Source organism: Ambystoma mexicanum, chromosome 8 (genome assembly GCF_040938575.1).
Source record: "Ambystoma mexicanum isolate Mex_15411 chromosome 8, UKY_AmexF1_1, whole genome shotgun sequence".
Taxonomy (NCBI): domain Eukaryota; kingdom Metazoa; phylum Chordata; class Amphibia; order Caudata; family Ambystomatidae; genus Ambystoma; species Ambystoma mexicanum.
The window spans coordinates 5,728,398-5,751,712 of NC_090929.1; the positions used below are offsets into that span (position 1 = coordinate 5,728,398).

The window sequence follows — 23,315 nt, forward strand, 5'->3', positions numbered from 1 at the left end:
CCTCTCTGCAGTGCATCCCAAGGACAGAGGGAGCTTCTCAGGAAGAGGCCCTCTCTGCAGTGCATCCCAAGGACAGAGGGAGCTTTCCAAGAAGAGGGCCCTCTCTGCAGTGCATCCCAAGGACAGAGGGAGCTTCTCAGGAAGAGGCCCTCTCTGCAGTGCATCCCAAGGACAGAGGGAGCTTCTCAGGAAGAGGCCCTCTCTGCAGTGCATCCCAAGGACAGAGGGAGCTTCTCAGGAAGAGGCCCTCTCTGCAGTGCATCCCAAGGACAGAGGGAGCTTTCCAAGAAGAGGCCCTCTCTGCAGTGCATCCCAAGGACAGAGGGAGCTTCTCAGGAAGAGGCCCTCTCTGCAGTGCATCCCAAGGACAGAGGGAGCTTCTCAGGAAGAGGCCCTCTCTGCAGTGCATCCCAAGGACAGAGGGAGCTTCTCAGGAAGAGGCCCTCTCTGCAGTGCATCCCAAGGACAGAGGGAGCTTCTCAGGAAGAGGCCCTCTCCGCAGTGCATCCCAAGGACAGAGGGAGCTTTCCAAGAAGAGGGCCCTCTCTGCAGTGCATCCCAAGGACAGAGGGAGCTTCTCAGGAAGAGGCCCTCTCTGCAGTGCATCCCAAGGACAGAGGGAGCTTCTCAGGAAGAGGCCCTCTCTGCAGTGCATCCCAAGGACAGAGGGAGCTTCTCAGGAAGAGGCCCTCTCCGCAGTGCATCCCAAGGACAGAGGGAGCTTTCCAAGAAGAGGGCCCTCTCTGCAGTGCATCCCAAGGACAGAGGGAGCTTCTCAGGAAGAGGCCCTCTCTGCAGTGCATCCCAAGGACAGAGGGAGCTTCTCAGGAAGAGGCCCTCTCTGCAGTGCATCCCAAGGACAGAGGGAGCTTCTCAGGAAGAGGCCCTCTCTGCAGTGCATCCCAAGGACAGAGGGAGCTTCTCAGGAAGAGGCCCTCTCTGCAGTGCATCCCAAGGACAGAGGGAGCTTCTCAGGAAGAGGCCCTCTCTGCAGTGCATCCCAAGGACAGAGGGAGCTTCTCAGGAAGAGGCCCTCTCTGCAGTGCATCCCAAGGACAGAGGGAGCTTCTCAGGAAGAGGCCCTCTCCGCAGTGCATCCCAAGGACAGAGGGAGCTTCTCAGGAAGAGGCCCTCTCCGCAGTGCATCCCAAGGACAGAGGGAGCTTCTCAGGAAGAGGCCCTCTCCGCAGTGCATCCCAAGGACAGAGGGAGCTTCTCAGGAAGAGGCCCTCTCCGCAGTGCATCCCAAGGACAGAGGGAGCTTCTCAGGAAGAGGCCCTCTCCGCAGTGCATCCCAAGGACAGAGGGAGCTTCTCAGGAAGAGGCCCTCTCTGCAGTGCATCCCAAGGACAGAGGGAGCTTCTCAGGAAGAGGCCCTCTCCGCAGTGCATCCCAAGGACAGAGGGAGCTTCTCAGGAAGAGGCCCTCTCCGCAGTGCATCCCAAGGACAGAGGGAGCTTCTCAGGAAGAGGCCCTCTCCGCAGTGCATCCCAAGGACAGAGGGAGCTTCTCAGGAAGAGGCCCTCTCTGCAGTGCATCCCAAGGACAGAGGGAGCTTCTCAGGAAGAGGCCCTCTCCGCAGTGCATCCCAAGGACAGAGGGAGCTTTCCAAGAAGAGGGCCCTCTCTGCAGTGCATCCCAAGGACAGAGGGAGCTTTCCAAGAAGAGGGCCCTCTCCGCAGTGCATCCCAAGGACAGAGGGAGCTTCTCAGGAAGAGGCCCTCTCCGCAGTGCATCCCAAGGACAGAGGGAGCTTTCCAAGAAGAGGGCCCTCTCTGCAGTGCATCCCAAGGACAGAGGGAGCTTCTCAGGAAGAGGCCCTCTCTGCAGTGCATCCCAAGGACAGAGGGAGCTTCTCAGGAAGAGGCCCTCTCTGCAGTGCATCCCAAGGACAGAGGGAGCTTCTCAGGAAGAGGCGCTCTCTGCAGTGCATCCCAAGGACAGAGGGAGCTTCTCAGGAAGAGGCCCTCTCTGCAGTGCATCCCAAGGACAGAGGGAGCTTCTCAGGAAGAGGCCCTCTCTGCAGTGCATCCCAAGGACAGAGGGAGCTTCTCAGGAAGAGGCCCTCTCTGCAGTGCATCCCAAGGACAGAGGGAGCTTCTCAGGAAGAGGCCCTCTCCGCAGTGCATCCCAAGGACAGAGGGAGCTTCTCAGGAAGAGGCCCTCTCCGCAGTGCATCCCAAGGACAGAGGGAGCTTTCCAAGAAGAGGGCCCTCTCTGCAGTGCATCCCAAGGACAGAGGGAGCTTCTCAGGAAGAGGCCCTCTCTGCAGTGCATCCCAAGGACAGAGGGAGCTTCTCAGGAAGAGGCCCTCTCCGCAGTGCATCCCAAGGACAGAGGGAGCTTCTCAGGAAGAGGCCGTCTCTGCAGTGCATCCCAAGGACAGAGGGAGCTTCTCAGGAAGAGGCCCTCTCTGCAGTGCATCCCAAGGACAGAGGGAGCTTTCCAAGAAGAGGGCCCTCTCCGCAGTGCATCCCAAGGACAGAGGGAGCTTCTCAGGAAGAGGCCCTCTCTGCAGTGCATCCCAAGGACAGAGGGAGCTTCTCAGGAAGAGGCCCTCTCTGCAGTGCATCCCAAGGACAGAGGGAGCTTCTCAGGAAGAGGCCCTCTCTGCAGTGCATCCCAAGGACAGAGGGAGCTTCTCAGGAAGAGGCCCTCTCTGCAGTGCATCCCAAGGACAGAGGGAGCTTTCCAAGAAGAGGGCCCTCTCTGCAGTGCATCCCAAGGACAGAGGGAGCTTCTCAGGAAGAGGCCCTCTCTGCAGTGCATCCCAAGGACAGAGGGAGCTTCTCAGGAAGAGGCCCTCTCTGCAGTGCATCCCAAGGACAGAGGGAGCTTCTCAGGAAGAGGCCCTCTCTGCAGTGCATCCCAAGGACAGAGGGAGCTTTCCAAGAAGAGGCCCTCTCTGCAGTGCATCCCAAGGACAGAGGGAGCTTCTCAGGAAGAGGCCCTCTCTGCAGTGCATCCCAAGGACAGAGGGAGCTTCTCAGGAAGAGGCCCTCTCTGCAGTGCATCCCAAGGACAGAGGGAGCTTCTCAGGAAGAGGCCCTCTCTGCAGTGCATCCCAAGGACAGAGGGAGCTTCTCAGGAAGAGGCCCTCTCCGCAGTGCATCCCAAGGACAGAGGGAGCTTTCCAAGAAGAGGGCCCTCTCTGCAGTGCATCCCAAGGACAGAGGGAGCTTCTCAGGAAGAGGCCCTCTCTGCAGTGCATCCCAAGGACAGAGGGAGCTTCTCAGGAAGAGGCCCTCTCTGCAGTGCATCCCAAGGACAGAGGGAGCTTCTCAGGAAGAGGCCCTCTCCGCAGTGCATCCCAAGGACAGAGGGAGCTTTCCAAGAAGAGGGCCCTCTCTGCAGTGCATCCCAAGGACAGAGGGAGCTTCTCAGGAAGAGGCCCTCTCTGCAGTGCATCCCAAGGACAGAGGGAGCTTCTCAGGAAGAGGCCCTCTCTGCAGTGCATCCCAAGGACAGAGGGAGCTTCTCAGGAAGAGGCCCTCTCTGCAGTGCATCCCAAGGACAGAGGGAGCTTCTCAGGAAGAGGCCCTCTCTGCAGTGCATCCCAAGGACAGAGGGAGCTTCTCAGGAAGAGGCCCTCTCTGCAGTGCATCCCAAGGACAGAGGGAGCTTCTCAGGAAGAGGCCCTCTCTGCAGTGCATCCCAAGGACAGAGGGAGCTTCTCAGGAAGAGGCCCTCTCCGCAGTGCATCCCAAGGACAGAGGGAGCTTCTCAGGAAGAGGCCCTCTCCGCAGTGCATCCCAAGGACAGAGGGAGCTTCTCAGGAAGAGGCCCTCTCCGCAGTGCATCCCAAGGACAGAGGGAGCTTCTCAGGAAGAGGCCCTCTCTGCAGTGCATCCCAAGGACAGAGGGAGCTTCTCAGGAAGAGGCCCTCTCTGCAGTGCATCCCAAGGACAGAGGGAGCTTCTCAGGAAGAGGCCCTCTCCGCAGTGCATCCCAAGGACAGAGGGAGCTTCTCAGGAAGAGGCCCTCTCCGCAGTGCATCCCAAGGACAGAGGGAGCTTCTCAGGAAGAGGCCCTCTCTGCAGTGCATCCCAAGGACAGAGGGAGCTTCTCAGGAAGAGGCCCTCTCTGCAGTGCATCCCAAGGACAGAGGGAGCTTCTCAGGAAGAGGCCCTCTCCGCAGTGCATCCCAAGGACAGAGGGAGCTTTCCAAGAAGAGGGCCCTCTCTGCAGTGCATCCCAAGGACAGAGGGAGCTTTCCAAGAAGAGGGCCCTCTCCGCAGTGCATCCCAAGGACAGAGGGAGCTTCTCAGGAAGAGGCCCTCTCCGCAGAGCATCCCAAGGACAGAGGGAGCTTTCCAAGAAGAGGGCCCTCTCTGCAGTGCATCCCAAGGACAGAGGGAGCTTCTCAGGAAGAGGCCCTCTCTGCAGTGCATCCCAAGGACAGAGGGAGCTTCTCAGGAAGAGGCCCTCTCTGCAGTGCATCCCAAGGACAGAGGGAGCTTCTCAGGAAGAGGCGCTCTCTGCAGTGCATCCCAAGGACAGAGGGAGCTTCTCAGGAAGAGGCCCTCTCTGCAGTGCATCCCAAGGACAGAGGGAGCTTCTCAGGAAGAGGCCCTCTCTGCAGTGCATCCCAAGGACAGAGGGAGCTTCTCAGGAAGAGGCCCTCTCTGCAGTGCATCCCAAGGACAGAGGGAGCTTCTCAGGAAGAGGCCCTCTCCGCAGTGCATCCCAAGGACAGAGGGAGCTTCTCAGGAAGAGGCCCTCTCCGCAGTGCATCCCAAGGACAGAGGGAGCTTCTCAGGAAGAGGCCCTCTCCGCAGTGCATCCCAAGGACAGAGGGAGCTTCTCAGGAAGAGGCCCTCTCTGCAGTGCATCCCAAGGACAGAGGGAGCTTCTCAGGAAGAGGCCCTCTCCGCAGTGCATCCCAAGGACAGAGGGAGCTTCTCAGGAAGAGGCCCTCTCTGCAGTGCATCCCAAGGACAGAGGGAGCTTCTCAGGAAGAGGCCCTCTCTGCAGTGCATCCCAAGGACAGAGGGAGCTTCTCAGGAAGAGGCCCTCTCTCGCAGTGCATCCCAAGGACAGAGGGAGCTTCTCAGGAAGAGGCCCTCTCCGCAGTGCATCCCAAGGACAGAGGGAGCTTCTCAGGAAGAGGCCCTCTCTGCAGTGCATCCCAAGGACAGAGGGAGCTTCTCAGGAAGAGGCCCTCTCCGCAGTGCATCCCAAGGACAGAGGGATGGGGCATAGTCCACTGTTCTTCTGATCTCAGAGGCCTCTGGTGATGATCAATTAGCCATGCATCCCAAGGAGGTCCATTGCTGTGTCCTAGATATCACTGTCACCATGGAAACCATGCAGAGAATTATCTCCTGGTCTCTGCTGGGGATTGTCTCGCTTTCCTAGAACACAGGGGTGCCCACCTCAATGTGTCCATCAGACCAGTCCACCGTCGCTATCTGAGGTTTACCGTTGGGTTGCTGCATTTCCAAATTACCACTTCCGCCATGTGACTCTGATGGGGGGCTAGAGGAGGATGGAGTACATGGACAGCCTCCTGATTTGTGGCCTCTCCCCACAAAGCATTGACAGTGGTATGTATAGAACTCGCACCTGCTTAACTGCGCAGAGGTTTCTTATCAATAGCAAGAAATTAGACCATCTCCCTCCCTGGACTCCAAATTCATCATATCAGGACAGCATTTCTGACCAGACAGGGCTGGGGTTTTCTCCTTTGGGAAAGGAGCGCAACTGCCCGGAGGTAGCAAAGTATGTCAACTTCAGAGCGCAATGGCTGGGAGGTAGCAATGTATGTCAACTTCAGAGCGCAACGGCTGGGAGGCAGCAATGTATGTCAACTTCAGAGCGCAATGGCCGGGAGGTAGCAAAGTATGTCAACTTCAGAGCACAATTGTCGGGAGCTAGCAAAGTATGTCAACTTCAGAGCGCAACGGCCGGGATGTGGCTCAGAATTCAAGGTCTGGTGGCAGCATCAGTTTTCATCGCCCCCTGGGCACGTCTTCACTTGCGCTCACTGCTATTCCACCAAAAGAAATCCTTCACTCCCTCTTTGAGAGACTTCAAACTCTAGGTTCCATTAGACTCAAATCAGACCTGACCTCCAATTGAAGGCGATCAGGAGGGCACTGCTGCTGTTCTCCCCCAAAATCAAAAACAGGCTAGTTCAGATACTGAAAGACAACGCCACACTACTGGCGAACATGAGTCGCTGGAGAGGCAGTTGGTGAGGATAGCCACTCTCATGGGGGCCTGGGTGGAAGAGAACATACTCTTCCTGGAAGCATCACACTTCGGCGTGGACAACAAATGAGCGGACCCCCTCAGCAGTGTGTTGCACTCTTCTCAAGACCTAACTGTCTCCCCAGCAGCCTTCCTGCGGGGCGCAGGGCGTTGTAGCATGAGGTACGAGGAAGTAGGTGTGAAGTAAGAGAGTGCAAACAGAGTCCTGGTAGCACAATTAATTATCTTGTTGAGAGGACAGAAAGCATAGTTGTGGAGATCAAAGAGGATGCGGGCACAGTAGTCCAGTTTAGAGAAGACAAGAGTGGTTAACTGATGCTATGGGGTATTGAAAGGAAGGAGGTGCCTGATTTTATTAATATTTAGGAGGTTTGGCGAGCCGCTGTTGCCGTTTTGGAGATGAAAGTAGAGAAGGTGTGAGAAGGGTCATAGATGACGCTGAGGTTTCTAGCTGAAGAAGAGTAGGGGAGAGGGTCAGATGGGAAATGGAGGTGGTACATGCTTGCATCGAGACCCAATGCTGTTTGATGAGATTGAGTAAACTAGTTAATATTTTAGAGTCATTTAGGTCGTGCTGCAGCATGTACGATACATCTCAGGGGTAGCAGGGTGGTAAACAGAAGGCCACCATCGAGGTGGGTGAGGACCTGCAGAGAGGCTTTGACAGCATGTATGAGGTTGTTTGCTTGGATGAAGGGTTTGATTTCAGCCAGAGGAAAGTGTATACCAAGCTGTTTGTGTCTTCCTGTCTATGATCCTGAAGGAGAGGTGACTGTCTATATAGAACCCAAGGGACTTGGTGCAGGGGGCCCATCTGTGGTGTGAAGCCCCTGCGATTCATAGAGGGTGGTCAGGGCTGGATATCTGATTGTTTGGTTGTTCAGCAGTAGGAATTTGGTGTCAGAGGGGTTGATCTTCAAGTAAGCACAGAGCATCCATGGCTGGATCTAAGTGAGGCAGGCCTTAAACCTGTGGTTGTCTTTGAGGGAGGACATCTAGAGGTAGAGCTGCATGTCCTCTGCCTATTGGTGGATGTGGAAATTGTGTCGAGCTAGGTGGAATCGGAAAGGTTCCATGCAAGGGTTGAAGATCATGGCTGAGAGGATGGACACTTGCTGAGTAGATTTAGGGGATCTTGAGGAACCCATTTAAAAGAATTGGCGGTGGTTAGTGAGGTAGTATTTGAATCTGTGAGGATGGTCTCCCTGATCCACATGCAGCAATGTGCAATGTTGTTGAGTGTCTGGTGGCCTACTGTGTTGAGCACAGCTGAGAGGTTGAGGAGAACCAGGAGGCAAGGATGGCCATCATGAAGGATTTAAAGAGCGTCATGGATCACCTTGATGGCAGCCATTTCTGTGCTTCATTGGGGTCTGAGGCCAGACTGGTAGGACTGATCAAGGCTGTTGGAGGAGTTGTGTGGCGACCGCCTTTGGAAGGAATTTCGCCAGGGTGATGAGGCAGTAGTAGCTGAGGTCGTCAGGGTCCAGTGTTCATTTCTTGAGACGCACAAGGATGTCTTTAGGGTCGAGGCTGAGGTGCCTTAAGTTCAGGAGCTGTTGATGATTGCCAGTTTAGGGAGGGGTGCTTCAGTCGGGAGGGTCTTGATTATGAAGGTATGGAGGATGTCATCTATATATGATGTGGCCTTGAGGGATGCTTGGGTGGCAATGAGGTCCTCCATACAGACTGTCTTGAAAGTTTTCCCGGTAGTTGTGGTTCTGCAAGATGGGATGTGGTGTAGTGTGCTATCAGTTGTGGTGTCGGTGTCTCTGTGTTGGCGATCATGCTGATCTTGTTGATGAAGAAAGAGTTGATGGTGGTGGATTATGTTGGTGGTGTTCAGTGCGTGTGGGTTGGGGAGAGGGTTGATGCAGTGCTTCATGGCTTTCTCTCTCTCTACCTCTTTCTCTCCACAGTTATGACATTAAGGGGTGCCAGGTGAGTCGCTGGACGGACCTGCCCCCTGAGGGCAGTAAACTGATCGTGGTGCTGAAGGACCTGAACTTCGAGGGCAGCTGCATCTCGCTGTGTGAGTTCTCATGTGCTCTGTGCCCCCCCCCCCCACACCCGTCCACCACCCAGTCTGTAAATCCAGAGTTCATGATACTGTATTGTGGCATTTTCATCCTTATGAACTCCTGGGACCTCTCTGCACTAAAGGTGTGCGGCTCTTTCCCTTGTGGTATCTGCTCTGCACTAAAAGTGTGCGGCTCTTTCCCTTGTGGTATCTGTTTTTTAAACATTAAAGAAAACATTAGAAAATGGGATTTATTCTCTTACTGTATGTGTGCATTGTTTTCACGCCCACATTCACCCAGCAGTGTAGGCCGTGGCATATTGTGATTATTCATCATGCGTTTGTGCTGACACTGCACATCCTTTCCTGTAGAGATTGCAACAGTTTAAGAATCAGCTGTTGCTGTGTTGCCTTGTTGCTGCAGCATTTCACATGCATATGCCCAGTGCAGGCGATGCAGCAGCTGCAGCAAAGTAAAACCACAAATAGGGGGAGGGGCTAGAATATACAGTGGGCTGTCCTTAGCTTTGGGGGACAGAGGCACCCGACTCTATTTCTGTGGGTATGTCTGACACTCACCAGGTGGTGTTATAACGTAATGGCCCGGTGGCCTTCCAGGGTCTGCAGGAATAACGACACTGACATATGGTGAAATATACATTGGGAATTACCCTCTTTGGGTTCCTTTCCGTCCTTTATTATTTAAACGTGGTGATGTGACTATATTCAACACGTACATATCCGCTGCACAAGCTCAAGACGTTGCTCCACACTCTGACCTCTTAACACCACACTACAACATAACTATGGCTCAATATAGCTACACATCCATGTCCTTATCATGTTACTCATCAAGCATGAGGTCCTTGGGGTATTTGAGCGGTTGATCATTCACCTGCCTCTAAGGGGTCACTGTCATCTACACTGCTCACTAATTCACCTTTGGGCAATACTGGCTCTTCGAGACGATAGTCCATTTCTCTAACCCCTTTTTGATAAAATATGATATCTCCCGGCTTACTCTCCATCCTGAATCTGTTGGTTGTCTCCATGACCATCAGTCTGGCTTCAGAGCAACCAGAGGCACAGAAATTGCTCTCATGAACACCTGGGAAGGTCTGCTCTCTAATGTTGACTCTAGCCTTCCTCCTGTCCTCATCCTCCTTGACATTTCCTCTGCCGTTGATATGGTCCATCACGCCATCCTGATCAATCGACTCTGTGTGAACCTGGGCATCACGGATCAGGCCTTGGAGTGGTTGACCTCCTTCCTCCTCAACCGACCCTCCCAGGTCCAACTTGGGTCCTTTCTCTTCATCGCCTCCCTCTCCACATGTGGTGTCCCCCAGGGCTCAAACCTCTCTCCTTGGCTCTTTAATATCTACTTGGCCCCTCTTGCCCATCTGATCTCTACTTTCTCCTCTAAATTTGTTTTACACGGATGACACCCAGCTTTCTTCCAGTCTCCCCTCAGCCTCCTCTTCTCTCTCACTCATTCCTGGCTGTCTATCTGCGATTCAGGATTGGTGTGCCTCCATTGATATGTGCCTTAATGCCAGTAAGGCAGAGATCCTTTTCATTGGAACCCCTGCCCCCGCTTTCCCGCTCTCACTCTGGCTGCCCTCCTTGGGTCCTCTTCCTTCGCCTTCCTGTGTGGCAAACAACCTTGGTGTCATCATCAACTCCCCTCTCTCCTTCTCTCCTCATATCTTGGACCTTGCCAAGAAGTCCCACTACCAGCTGCACCTCCTCAGAGGTATTTATCCTTTTCTTACTTTCCCCCAGAAGCTCACTGTCTCCAGGGCCCTGGTTCTCTCTAGACTGGACTACTGCAACAGCCTCTTTCTCAATCTGCCTTACTCTACCCTCCACCCTCTGCAACTAATCCAGAACAGGACTGCAAGACTTATCCTTGGCCTCAAGCTCAGGGACTGTATCTCTCCAGCTCTGAAATCTCTCCACTGGCTCCTCGTGGCTGCAAGGATCAAGTTCAAGACCCTCTGCATCATCCAACTCTCTCTTCCGAAATACCTTCCTTCTTTAGCTCTCCACTCAACTACCTCCAACTCTCTGAGGGTCAGACGCTTCGCTAGGCAGAGAGTGGGCTGTAGATCTCTCTCTTCTGCAGGTGCCTCCCTCTGGCACAGACTCTCTGCCCCTCTCAAACTTGAGCCGCACCACCTGAAGTTCCAGAAGCAGTTTAAGACCATGCTATTCTCCTCTGCTTTCTCTCATTCCCTTTCCTGCTGAAGCTACCTGTCTGTTGCACTGACTGGTAGCCTGGCTACCCTCTGAGCATAATGGGTACCAGGCCCCTCCATGTTCAGTCTCCCCTGCACTGCCACTGGGCCACTGCGCAATTAGGGGCTGTAACTGAAACCTCTACAGTCCCCTGCCTCCTTGCACTTACCCAGAGCTGCGCTGCCCTGGATGCACTTACTCAGAGCACTGCTGCCCTGATTGCAATTCCCCTCCCTCTCCCTTCCCCTGCACTTTGTTTTGTCACACTTGCACAATCTGAATGACACAAGGCCTAGTAAGATCGTTTGTCTTGTCCTCCCTTGTCTCCCCTTCCTTGTCTTATTGCACCTAGAAACACTTGGGTACAGGTGCATTATAAATGGCTTATATCATATATCATATCAGCCCCTTCATGGTTGCTGGCACTTGTGGTTCCTCGTAAGGTGGGACACCATTTGGGTTACTAGTGATTGGCCATCACTGCCGTTTGCACTGTTTATGTGTGGGATGCCTATTGCATATCAGCACCTGGTCACCCCATTTCCGCCTCTCCCCATACCTACTTTATGTCAGGTCCCACGGCCCGTCGGAGCTTCAGCTAAGGCCACTGCTGTTAAGGAGTGAGGTATTTGGAGGCAATCCCCTGGAACATCGTGAGGGAGTGTTGCGGGTCTGCCCCTTTCACCAAGACTATGCAAAATACTATTCAGTGTCCATATGAAACCTGTTGGCCACTCCATTATCTCAGTGTCAAGCATAGGTTATTCTCCTGTGCGTAAACATGAGCCTGTACAAAGGTGCGAAATTCAGTTCCCTGAAACTTTGGCCCATTTGACCTGATGTCATTCCTCGGGGAGCCCATGGCAGGCAAAAATCATATCAATTATTGGGAGAAAACGTTGTGCCGGCATGAAATACATTTAACCTCTAGGAAGTGTGAGAACGCATCAGTTAAGGCAAGAAAGAGTTGGCCTGTGTGGATGGTGCCAAAGTCTATGCTCGACCTGCTAGGCCTCTACACTGTCTGATGGTGGTTCCATGGTCGGTTCTTTCACTGGTCTCCCTGTTCCTTGGCACCATATGTAGTGCTTTACCATCTCATCAACTTTGCCTTTGAGGAATGGAGACCATCCTTTACTCCGTAAACTTGCTTTCATTTTCAAGGAGCCGTGATGGCCAGCATGGGCAGCTCAATAAACGTGTCATTTAATTCTCCTGGTAGTTCTTTTCTAGAATCCTGTAGCAAAGGCCTTCCGGGTGCAAGATAAGTCTTGACGTCTGCGCCACAGACATGTCACAGCGGTGGGAGCCTGACGGCTACAGTGGACTTCGTTTTCAAGGCAGGGTTCCTGGTCGGTCACCGTTCACTGCTATTTTTTCCAGCATCACTTATATGGGCACTGCTTGATTCCAGATGGCTTGAACATGGTCTTCAGCAATGTCTTCCTCAGAGTCGTCATTACTAACCACACAGGCAGGGGGGCGTAAGAGAAAGTGTGCCACTGTTGTCACAGTCTGGGCAGTACCGCAGTGTGACACTGTACTCTTCCAGTTGTAGGAGCTAGCACTCTATCCTAACTGTTCGGCAATGTGACGATCCATTAATTGATGGTAATAGCGGCTTGTGGTCTGTGGCCTACCAGAAATGGGAATCTGACAGGAGTTTTACTTGAGTCCACTTATGGTAGGACTATACAAGACTCTCCTTTTAGTTAACAGGGCTCCAACTCTTAGTATAGGCCTGAACTACCCAAAAGGTTTGGTAGTTGTGGCTAAGCAGTCAGGCTTATCTTAGGAGGGAGAAGGGCTGTAGTAGAGTACAAAGACCTTTGAGCACAAGACAGTCAACAAAACACTTACACACTCGCAGCTACATAAAAATATAATGATTTATTAAACATACTAGGCAGTGGTAAGTTTAAGTAATCAAGCCAAGTAAAAGAACCCTTTATAAATATTTACAGCAAGGCGTTTGCAGTTGTAACTCAATTCAATGTTACACCTTAAATTGGAATGCAGGTAAGTGAAAGAGTTTCTTTAGGTTAGCAAAAGTATTAATCGCCATGATCATAAATGATGATACTGGCGAGTACAATAACTTGTTACAGACTTGGAGGAGAGTTGGAAGCAATTCCAGCTAAGTAAAGCACTTGGCAAATAATACTTGAGAATCACTGGTTGAAGGGAGAATGGATGAAACAAAGCCAACACAGAGCAGGTAAGACCTGCATTTAGATTCACAGAGTGAATGAGGAGTGATGACCACTAAAACCTCATTTCACCACTTTAGTACTGGGACAAAGAAGATGCCTCTTGAGTGCTTTAAAATTGTTTTTTAAATTGAAAATAGGAATTTTCTGCTATGAATTTAAGTAATATAAGAATTATTTCTGAGCCTGGATGTCTGGTGATGTTAACAGTATCCCTTTGATTGCTTCTTTTCCCAAATCATGTGGAATCGATGTATATAAACTTGTATCGTCAATGGTAAACAAATAGTCTTTTCTGAAAGTATTTTCCATCAACTTATTGAGAAAGTGAGTGGTGTCTTTAAGATAAGTATGAGTTTGTTAAATTACCGGTTGAAGAAAAAAATCAATGTATTTTCCTAATGGTTGCAAAATGCTTTCAATGCCTGCCAATATTGGTCTTCCTGGTGGGTGCAAGGCGTTTTTGTGAATCTTTGGAATTGTGTAGGAGTTTGGGATACAAGGATGTTGGTTCAACAGAAATGTTAAAGTATTGAGATTAATCAATTTCAATTCCAGTGCTTTATGCAAAACTTCTTCTAAGTTACTTTGAATACGTACTGTATGGTCCATATCAAGTGTAGCATATGCATTAGTATCTCTAAACTGTCTCCAACACTCTTCTTCATATTCACTGGTATCCAGTATCACCAATGCTCCTCCTTTGTCTGCTGGGCGTATTGTGATCTCCTTCGTGCTGTATACGTTTCTGATCAATTTTAACTCGTGTGGTTTGAGATTCTTATGAGTCGGGCGTTTGAAATTCCATTTTTCAAAGTCTTTAGTCACTTTTCTTTGAAAAATCTCAACAGATGGAACAACAATAGGTGGTGTAAAGTGACTTTTCATTTTGAATTCCTGGTAGTCACATTCATCTTGAGTAGATGTTACTTGGCCATCTGTTTCCAATTCCTCAAAACACACTTTAAGCTTAAGTTTCCTTATAAATTTAAACAATTCTATTCTGCTTTCAAATAAGGTAGTTCCATATGTAGGAACAAAACTTAAACCTCTTTGTAAAGTTTTAATTTCTGATCGTGTAAATTGACGGCTCGAGATGTTTACCACTAAGTTTTCTTCTATTGTAACTTCATCTGAGGGCCTTCTCTTTGGCTTCCTTTTGCCCCGTCGGGGTCTTTTTGATGTGCTCCTAAAAATCTTCTGGGCGGATGCTTGTTTGCTCTACCCTACTTGTAGGATTTATCCCAGTGCTCCTAGTGGCTCTTGTATCTTCGGAGATATTTGTTGTACTTCCTTAATTGTTCGTTTCTCTTGAGGAATCTGTGTCTGAACTGGAAGTATTACCCGACTGTTTATGAGGACTTGTTCGAGGTCTTGTGGTGGGTTTTGGTCAATATTTCTCCATCCATGTATAAACCTCTTCATTCAAATAGTCATATGTGTCTCTCTTGAATTTGCTAATCTTTTTCTATTCCAGTTCCCTTTTGTAGCCTTCAAGTTTGATATTTATCTCTGTGAGTATCAAATCATAATCTTCTTTTCCCAAACTCTCCACTAGTTCTTTTTCAATTCCTGCAATCTCAGCATCTAGTGTGGTTAGATTCTTGGATAATTCTTGGATAGTTAGGAGAATCAAGTCAAGCAAACATTTATTTAAAATCGCCTCTCACTTTTTGACAAACTCTTTACTTTCTTTACACAGTGTTGGGTGCAACTGTATTCTTGGGCCTCTTGGTATTCTTTGGTTCTTGAAATATCTGCCAAGCGTGATAGCGTGTAATTTTGCGATGTATCTCTTTCCTTATTAAATATTCCAACTGCTTGATTCTTTTTGCAGGATCTTTTGGTTGACTGGTAGATTTATCAATAGCTGTTTCGCTAATCAAACCTATAATTGCTGTCGCCTCTTCCGATGAGAACTCTAAGGTTTCTGCACATTTCGTTGTAAGACCTTCAATTTCTTCAAATGACATATTCAAAGAAATATATACTCAATTGTTTTATGTTTTTGTTCCGTCAGCGGTGTGCCTCCACCTGAATGTGTCTAAAAAAAGACGAAGAAAAAGCTGGATAGGTGGGCACCACCTATTTTTCAAGGAGTCACTTGTAACATCTTTAAAGCCTTCACAAAATTATGGTTTCTTGATTTTTGAGGTGCAGACTGCAAAAACGCCCAGAGACACCTGGGTTTCATAATAAATCTATATGCAGAAAGCAGAGTGTGACACACCCTACTAGACGGTCGCTCTCTCTCATGTACCTCTATAGAGGTTACTTATGGTTGATGACATTTTTTTATATATGTTTAAGCAGCATGCAAAATCAAAGTAAATCCAAGTTTTGTGCTTTCTTGGCATGAAAGTAGTTATATCTTAAATTTGAAGCTGATATATAGTCCCACTGCTTCTTAAGTTTACTAGTGCCTGGAAGATAGCAAACAAACCAACTAGGTTGATTTAATAATGAGAGCTTTAATTATTTGCCAATGCATTTCGGAGAACATTATCTCCTTCGTCAGGCTGTGCTCTCCATTTGCAGTCAACATTTATATTTCCATAATAGGTATATTTTAACATCAAAACATAAAGCGCACATATACATTTCCATTATGTAAATGTGATTTTCATTTTACATGCCACAATCCAAATTGTCGACGCAGAGACAAAATGACAAATGATTGTCTACTAATTGTGTTATTCAAACCTGGCAGGAGAGTACACCAGGAATCCTGACAAGACTAAGACAAGATGAAGACAAAAAGCCAAGTTGTTGTGTACTAAATAAGTTATTTAAACCTGGCAGGAGAGTATGCCAGGTATCCTACCAAGACAAACAGCCACATTGCTTTATAAACTAATTTTGTTATTTCTCAAAAGCAAACTCAAGGAACTCACATTGTTGAATAAGCAACCAAGGGAAGAGAAATCCAGGGGATGGGAATCACCCTCTGGAAAAAGGAACTCTATCCTGTTGAATCTTTTGTGTTGGAGTTACGCCTTTTTCCTTTTTTTGAACATTTATGAACCATGTAAGGCCAAAAGACATTACCATTTTCACTTTGGAATTTAGTTTGTTAGAATGTGAGTTCCACAATAGTACTTTGGACACATGACGGTTTTGCTGTAGACATCCTCAACTTTAGGTGGGGAAACACCTCTTAGAGCAGGGACAGAGAGGCCCTTTCCCAACCCCTTGTACTTTAATAAATGTTTATAGCCCAAACATACATCTCAGTGTTCATATCTCATTCCTGGCTCCTCACACCACCCAGAGTAGGAACAGCATTAATTGAAAGGGCAGGGAACTAAGGAGAGCTGGTGTGTCACCACCAGGGGTGGACTGGGAATTGAATTGAAAGAGGCCTTCTAGATCATTTTCACAGTGGCCCCATATTACACATTTTTCAGCATGCCCAAACCTTAACATTTGGAAATAAAGGAGTTACCACACATAACACACATAATAGGCCCAGGGTGCGGAGGTCTACATGGAAATCTCCAGAGTTGCCTTCAGACCAGTCCTGCGCTGGTCACTCGGTATGAGTCTTCTTTCATCTCTGCAGGGCTCTGTTATCTCCATGGGGGCGCAGATGAGCATAGCAAGAGAGTCCAAGCCAAGGTCAAACAAGAAGGGTCCAGGGAAGTACTTCCCCAGAGAAAATGTTTTAAACGGTACATTTTCTAGCACCTCTTCTGTCAAAAATTGGGTAAAAACCCACATAGTTTTCAATCGGTTTTGTAGAATGACACGTGGAAAGATCCAGTAGATGCCAAGTAATCAAAAATGCTGGCTGTGCCTATAGATGTCCATGCTGGCTGTGCCTATAGATGTCCATGCTGGCTGTGCCTATAGATGTCCATGCTTGCTGACATATGTCAGTATTCCCACATAAGAAGATACTCATGTTTGCTTTCCTTATTGTATTGTATTTATTTGTATAGCGCTCCGAGCCCTGAGGCAACTGGGCACATTTCTTGGTACAGGAGTTACAGTATTTACAGTTACAGGCATATTCATATACATTGTTTGTACACTTTGCAGGTAATATGATTATCAAGGTCATATAGTCACCATATATACATTATAAAATATTTACTAATCCCTGGATGAGATCTGAAGATACCTCGAGGATCACCCCCTTCCTAAACTCACAGAACCAGAGAGGGAGGCCCTAGAAAGGGATATATCAGAGGAAGGGGTGGAGGGGGCTATTAAGCGACTAAAGGTGGGTAAGACCCCAGGGGGGGATGGATACACAGCCGACTTATTTAAACAATATCAATCGGTTTTAATACAACCGCTAACCAAGCTATTTAACCAAATTAGGACCCCGGAGACCATTCCACTGACATTCCTAAGGCCATGATCACGGTGATACCAAAGCCTGGTAAGAACCAGGCAGAATGTGGTTCTTATAGACCCATCTTAATTTTGAAGGTTGATGCAAAGATCTTTACCAGGATCCTGGCTACATGCCTGGAGAAGTGTCTCCCCCGACTGGTCCACCCGGACCAGGTAGGTTTTGTGCTCAACAGGCAGGGGGCTGACAGTATGCGCAAAACCATACACATATTAAGCTCAAGGGAAGTCTGAGCAGAGGGCGCTCTTCTCCTATCCCTGAATGCGGATAAGGCATTCGACAGGGTGGGTTGGTCTTTCATGGAGGGGGTTTTGTCGTCCCTGGGTATGGGGCCAAAATGGCGAGGGTGGATTTCTGACCTCTATTCTAACCCCTCAGCAAGGGTAGTGGTCAAAGGTGGTGAATCAGTAACGTTTCCACTGGAAAGGGGCACGAGACAGGGGTTCCCTCTGTCCCCCCTCATATACGCATTAGTGATGGAACCGTGGGCCATAGCGATTAGGGGGAACGAAAAGATCAAAGGGGTTAAGATTGGGGAAATTAACTGTAAGAGGAGCCTATTTGCAGACGATGTGCTGCTCTATTTTACCAATCCATCCCAATCTGGGACGTCATTTGGGGGTCGCCAGAGGTCGCAAGTGCGACCTCTGAGCTCTCCCTTGCGACATCTGTGGTCTCCCTTGCGACCTCTAAAAAAAAAAAGATTTTTTTTTTTTTGCAATGCAAACTCCTGGGCTGTGGCCAGCACCATGTGGCTCTTTAATTCTGGAGCGGCTAGCTTTCTTGTTCAGGCCCCTTAAAAAAATAAGAAAAATAAGAACATGAGGGCCACAAGTCTAATACTTTCAGCACTGAACCTAAATAAGAAAGAATAGGAATGCCAAAACATGTGTCTTTCTGGAATTCTATACAATAATTGCTAGACTCATTAAAGGTTTATTTCAAAGCACATTTCAGGGGGTGAGTTACTGATTTAGTCTGTTCTGAAATGCCTCAACTCAGCCTTTCATCTTTCTGAGGGCGATAAATGGGTACCAACACAGATTGGGTGTATATTTCTTCTATGTAAAGCGCTTAAGCTTAAGTGCTATATAATAACACATCATTATCATTTGGTCATGTACGTTTGCTTGCAATCACAGTAATTTGGTAATATGGGCCTATACACACTGATCTTCACGATACATATGGCGATCCATTCAGGTATGAAATGTACATCAAATTATAGTGATATCGTAACCATATTTTTCGTAGTGTACAATGCTATGTGATGCCACTTCCTGTTTTGAAAGGACATGTTTCATCACTTCCCGCGATATCACTTTGGGTTGGGGTAAAATGACATCACTTCCTGTGATGTCATCGGGGGGTCAAGGGTCGTGTGACGTCACTTCCGCTACCCCTGACATTTTGGTGAAATGACGTCCCTGATCCCAATCGGTCCCAAAGGTACTGAATAGCTTAGAACAATATGGGGTCCTCGCGGGTTATAAGGTAAACCTAGGGAAGTCGGTTGCATTGATGGCAGGGCAGCTTAATGAGGTAGAGAGGCAATATATTGAGGACCTCCCGTTCTGTAAACAGGCAGAGGGACTCTGTCATCTGGGAATCCATCTACTGCTGAACCTTGCCGATCTTTTCACCGCCAACTACCCACCCCTGTGGTCGGCAATTAAAGGAGACATGGAACGATGGGCAAAATCCAGTCTGTCATGGATGGCACGCCTCAATTCAATTAAAATGGTGATTCTTCCTAAACTCATGTATTTATTCCAAATGCTCCCAACCCAAATACCTAAGCCATTCCTTCTTGAGGTCAGACGGGTCCTCCTGCGCTACCTCTGGGCAGGAAAGTCCCATAGAATCGCTTAGGATGTATTGACAAGGCCCAAAGATGAGGGTTTGAGTGAACTTCCCAGACTTAGATACATATTATAAGGCGTCTCAACTGTGAATCCTGGTTGACCACTTTGTGACGTGCCCAAAGAAACAGTGGGTAGCAATAGACAATGAGCTTTTTGCCCCGGTTACGCTGGACGAATGGATGTGGGTTCCCAAAGCACGCATCCCGAGGAGAATCTTGAATCACCCATTCATGGGGGTACTGTGGTCCATATGGAAAGAGGGGGGTTATTTTAGATGGCTCACGACATGGCCCTCACCCCTAAACTGTATCTGCCCCCCCCCCACTTATGGACGGAATTGACAAGCCTTTAGCCTTCCAACCATGGTATGAAGCGGGTCTGAGCAGGGTAGAGCAGCATTGGACAGATGGAATATTTATTCCTCTAGGAGAGCTGAAGGAGGCTCTGGGTCTGAGTGACCTCTCCCCTTTCTGGTATCTCCAACTGAAAGGGGTTCTTACTGAAAACAGATGGGGGACACTCTTAGAAGGGACCCAACAGACTACGAAAAGTTCCTGATCACATATAAGGGAACCAAAGGTGTGATATCTCGGCTTTACGGCCTTTTGTTGTTGTGCACACCACGAGACCCCCCTCCTGCCCAGGTACACTGGGGAAAAGACCTAGGCGCGCCCATCACCGACAGGAGATGGACTAAAATGTGCAGGCAGGCCAATTGCTCAACAGCTGCGCCCCAATATCGCCGCCAGGCCCTGAAACTGATTCATAGATGGCATTACCCCCCACAAAGGATAGCCAGGATGAGGAAGGGATATGACCCATACTGCTGGAAATGCCACACTGAAAGGGGGGACTATGTGCATATGTGGTGGAAATGTCATGTGGCGCAGACCTACTGGAGCGAGGTCCTGTCTTGGATAAAGGAGGTGGATGGAATTGAAAGAACCCTATCCCCATGGTTAATGTTGTTTGGTATTGAAGAGGGACAGCCGAAAGTAACCTATGACCACATGTCATGCTAGTTGCCGCCAGATGTTGATGGGCCCAAAAATGGGGGGCCATTCGACTGCCGGGGGAAAGGGAGTGGGTTACTAAACTCCACGCCATATACGACATGGAATTCCTGACCCATCTAATTGATGAATCTAAGACCAATATTGAGGGCTTATGGCTCCCCTTCTTTGACAAATACGGGAGAGCGGTTTGAGGACTGTGGAACACTTTAGACAGACCGCCGGACTTGAATGCTGACTTCGGAGGACCCCACCCAGAGGAATGGGGGGGCCTGACGATACGGAGGACTCATTTCGAGAGTGACGGGCCCTGCGTTCTGAGCACCTGCCCAACGTCTTCCCTTTGTTTGTAATGTATTATAATACACTGTGTCGGACCCTTGCTACACTTGTTATTCCAGGATCCATGATGGGGAGGAAGGGGATGAGCGAGGAAGGGCGGGGGGAGGGGGGAAAGGTTGTGATTGTTTTTGCGTTTATTAGTGTGGTTGTACCGTTGTTTGATTAATGTCATAACTCAAAACTTCAATAAAACAAAATTTTCAAAAAAATAAATATTTACACAGTAATGCCAGAATGTCGTGAGGGAATTCACAAGGGCAAGTTGTGTGGCAGGGTCAATGGGATTAGGTTTCGTTCAGTAAGAGCCAGGCCTTGGTTTCTTTCCGGAATTTGTTGAGTGAGGGTTCTAGTCTAATGTTTGGTGGTAGTGTGTTCCAGGTTTTGGCGGCGAGGACTGGGAAACTTTTTCCTCCAGCTTTTTGCAGTTTACACCTTGGAATGATCAGGTGATTGGATAAGGATGATCTGGTTAGTCTGGCTGAATTGTTCAGGTTGAATTTGTTGCATAGGTATGTCGGTGCTTGGTTGTGTATACATTTGTGAGTGAGTGTGAGGGTCTTAAGCTTCACTCTTTGATTAATTGAGAGCCAGTTAACATTACGTCTCTCTTCCGAGATGTGTAGTTTTCTTGGGAAGTTAGTGGCTGCTCTTAGTGCATTTTTTGATAGATCTGAAGTTTGCGCAAGTTATACTGACTGGTGCCTAGGTATAGCGCATTGCAGTAGTCTAGTTTGGTTAGTACCAGTGCTCTGGCCAAGGTGATGAAATTGGCAGGTGTCAGGAAGGGTCTGCATGAGCTTACATGTATAGTAGTACACTGGACGCTGTGGCATTTAGTTGTCTTCCTAGTGAGAGGGTAGAGTCGATGTACATACCTAGTGTTTTGACGTCTCTTGAGACTTTGATGTTATTGCCGTCGATGTTGAAGGTGTTAAATTTGTTGTCCAGTTTGTTGATTTTAGCTTGGGTGCCACTAGGAGAAGCTCACCCTTGTCGTCATTAAGACAGAGGCCATGTTGTGCCATCTAAGCTTGGAAACTTGTGATAGTGATATTACTTTAAGACAACATGACCACAGTGGTTCTACCAATAAATGCCAGCATCCCAATATAAGGACATATTGCTTTTGGTTTTGATAGTAAAACATTCCATATCACTGAAAGAAAACATGTCCAGAATGGCTTCACCAATGTAGGCCAGTCTGGCCAAATAGGAACCCCCGTCATGTTGGCTTTCTCCTTGATGCCAGTAAAAAATGCCATGCCAGAGTAAGAAAACATGTCGATACTGGTTGCACCAATGTCGGCCACTATAGCCAAGTAAACTCATGTTCTCTTTACCATTGATGCCAGCAAAACATAACACTGCACCAATGTAGTCCACTCTTCCCCAATCAGTGGCCTGCTCTCCACCCGGCAATAGCACACACATGAATACAGCACATACTCTCTCATTCCCATGTGCACCAAAACAGCATATGCTTTATCTCATTCACACACACAGTTACAGTCACAAACCCTTGCACAAATGCATATACACATATATACAAAAATGCATACATACAGGTTAATTGTCTAACTTGTATCCCTGGTGCAGGCTCCAGATGCCTCAGCATCACATCGACCCTCACAGTAGCCCTCTCGCTCCTGCACAGCATGCAAACAGGAAGCAGGGACAGCTTCCTGGTTGCCGCACATGTGTTATTGAGCTGAAGCGGCCCCATCTCGCTGTCCCAGGCCCTCTGAATGTGCAGGGAGATTCAGGAGCGCCCCTACAACAATTGGCATTGTGTACCCCAGCCTGCATCTCTAATGGGCCAGTCGAGGCTGGGGATGCAAAACACCCCCAACCTTGCATGGCCCATTGGGTATGTGCGCTGGGGTACTGAACAGGAAACTATGTTTCCCTGTGCAGTTTAAGCCAGCACAGGAGAACTCGCACAGTTGCTTGCTGCAGCTGAGGGAGTGCTCAGTGTTTTCACTGGCCTGAGTTGGCTCTCTGTAATGGGTAACAGGTCGGTGCACAATTACCCATAATGGGCGGGTCAGCGCCCCATCACCAATTATGGATGGGTTGCCCCGAGGCTCCCTGTAATTTAGTGGCAAGCTTGTGTTTCTCTGGAGCTCAGTGACACACTTGTCTTTCCGCAAATGAGCAGTGGATATCTCTCTCTCTCGTCCCTGCAGTGCTCTCCTCTCTTTCTCTCTCTGCATCGCAGCAGTGCTCGGTCTTCTCACTCTCTCTCTCCCCAGTTTATCAGTACTGTGGGCTTGTATGTCTCTCTCTCTGCATCTCAGCAGTGCTTTTGTTTACCTATTTCACTCTCTCTGAATTTATGTTGTGCCTCTTTCTCTGCATGTCAATCTTGTCCTTCTCTCTCTCTTTGCAGCTCAGCTGTGTACTTGTGTGTCTTTCTGTCTGCATCTCAGATGCATGCTCTTGTGTGTGTGTGTCTCTGTCCCTGCATCTCAGCCGTGCGCTTGTGTGTTAGTGTGTGCGTCTGCATCTCAGCCGTGCTCTTGCATGTGTGCGTCTCCATCTCAGTCATGCTCTTGTGTGCATGTCTGCATCTTAGCCGTGCTCTTGTGTGCATGTCTGCATCTTAGCCGTGCTCTTGTGTGTGTGTGTCTACATCTCAGCCGTGCTCTTTCGTGTGTCAACTACATCTCAGCCTTGCTCTTGTGTGTGTGTCTGCATCTCAGCCGTTCTCTTGTGCTTTTGCTCTCTCTCTCTCTCTCTCTCGGCATCTCAGCCGTGCTCTTGTGTGTGCATCTGCATCTCAACCTTGCTCTTGTGTGTGCGTCTGCATCTCAGCCGTGCTCTTGCGTGTGTGCGTCTACATCTCAGCCCTGCTCTTGTGCTTTTGCTCTTTCTCTCTCTCTCTCTGCATCTCAGCCGTGCTCTTGCATGTGTACGTCTACATCTCAGCCTTGCTCTTGTGTGTGTGTCTGCATCTCAACCATGCTCTTGGGTGTGTGTGCGTCTGCATACCAGCTGTGCTCTTGTAGAGGAGGAACCAAGTACCCCCACTCCAACTGCCCCGCCTACATT

General features: G+C 49.0%; 1 protein-coding gene across 1 annotated transcript in view; it reads left to right on the forward strand.

Moving 5' to 3' along the window:
* PIP5KL1 (phosphatidylinositol-4-phosphate 5-kinase like 1) overlaps positions 1-23,315 on the forward strand; it is a 389,017-nt gene that overhangs the window by 290,987 nt on the left and 74,715 nt on the right. Inside the window, exon 8 of the mRNA XM_069609106.1 lies at positions 8,133-8,245. Coding sequence (XP_069465207.1) covers positions 8,133-8,245 — 113 coding nt within the window. The remainder of the gene's footprint in view (positions 1-8,132; positions 8,246-23,315) is intronic.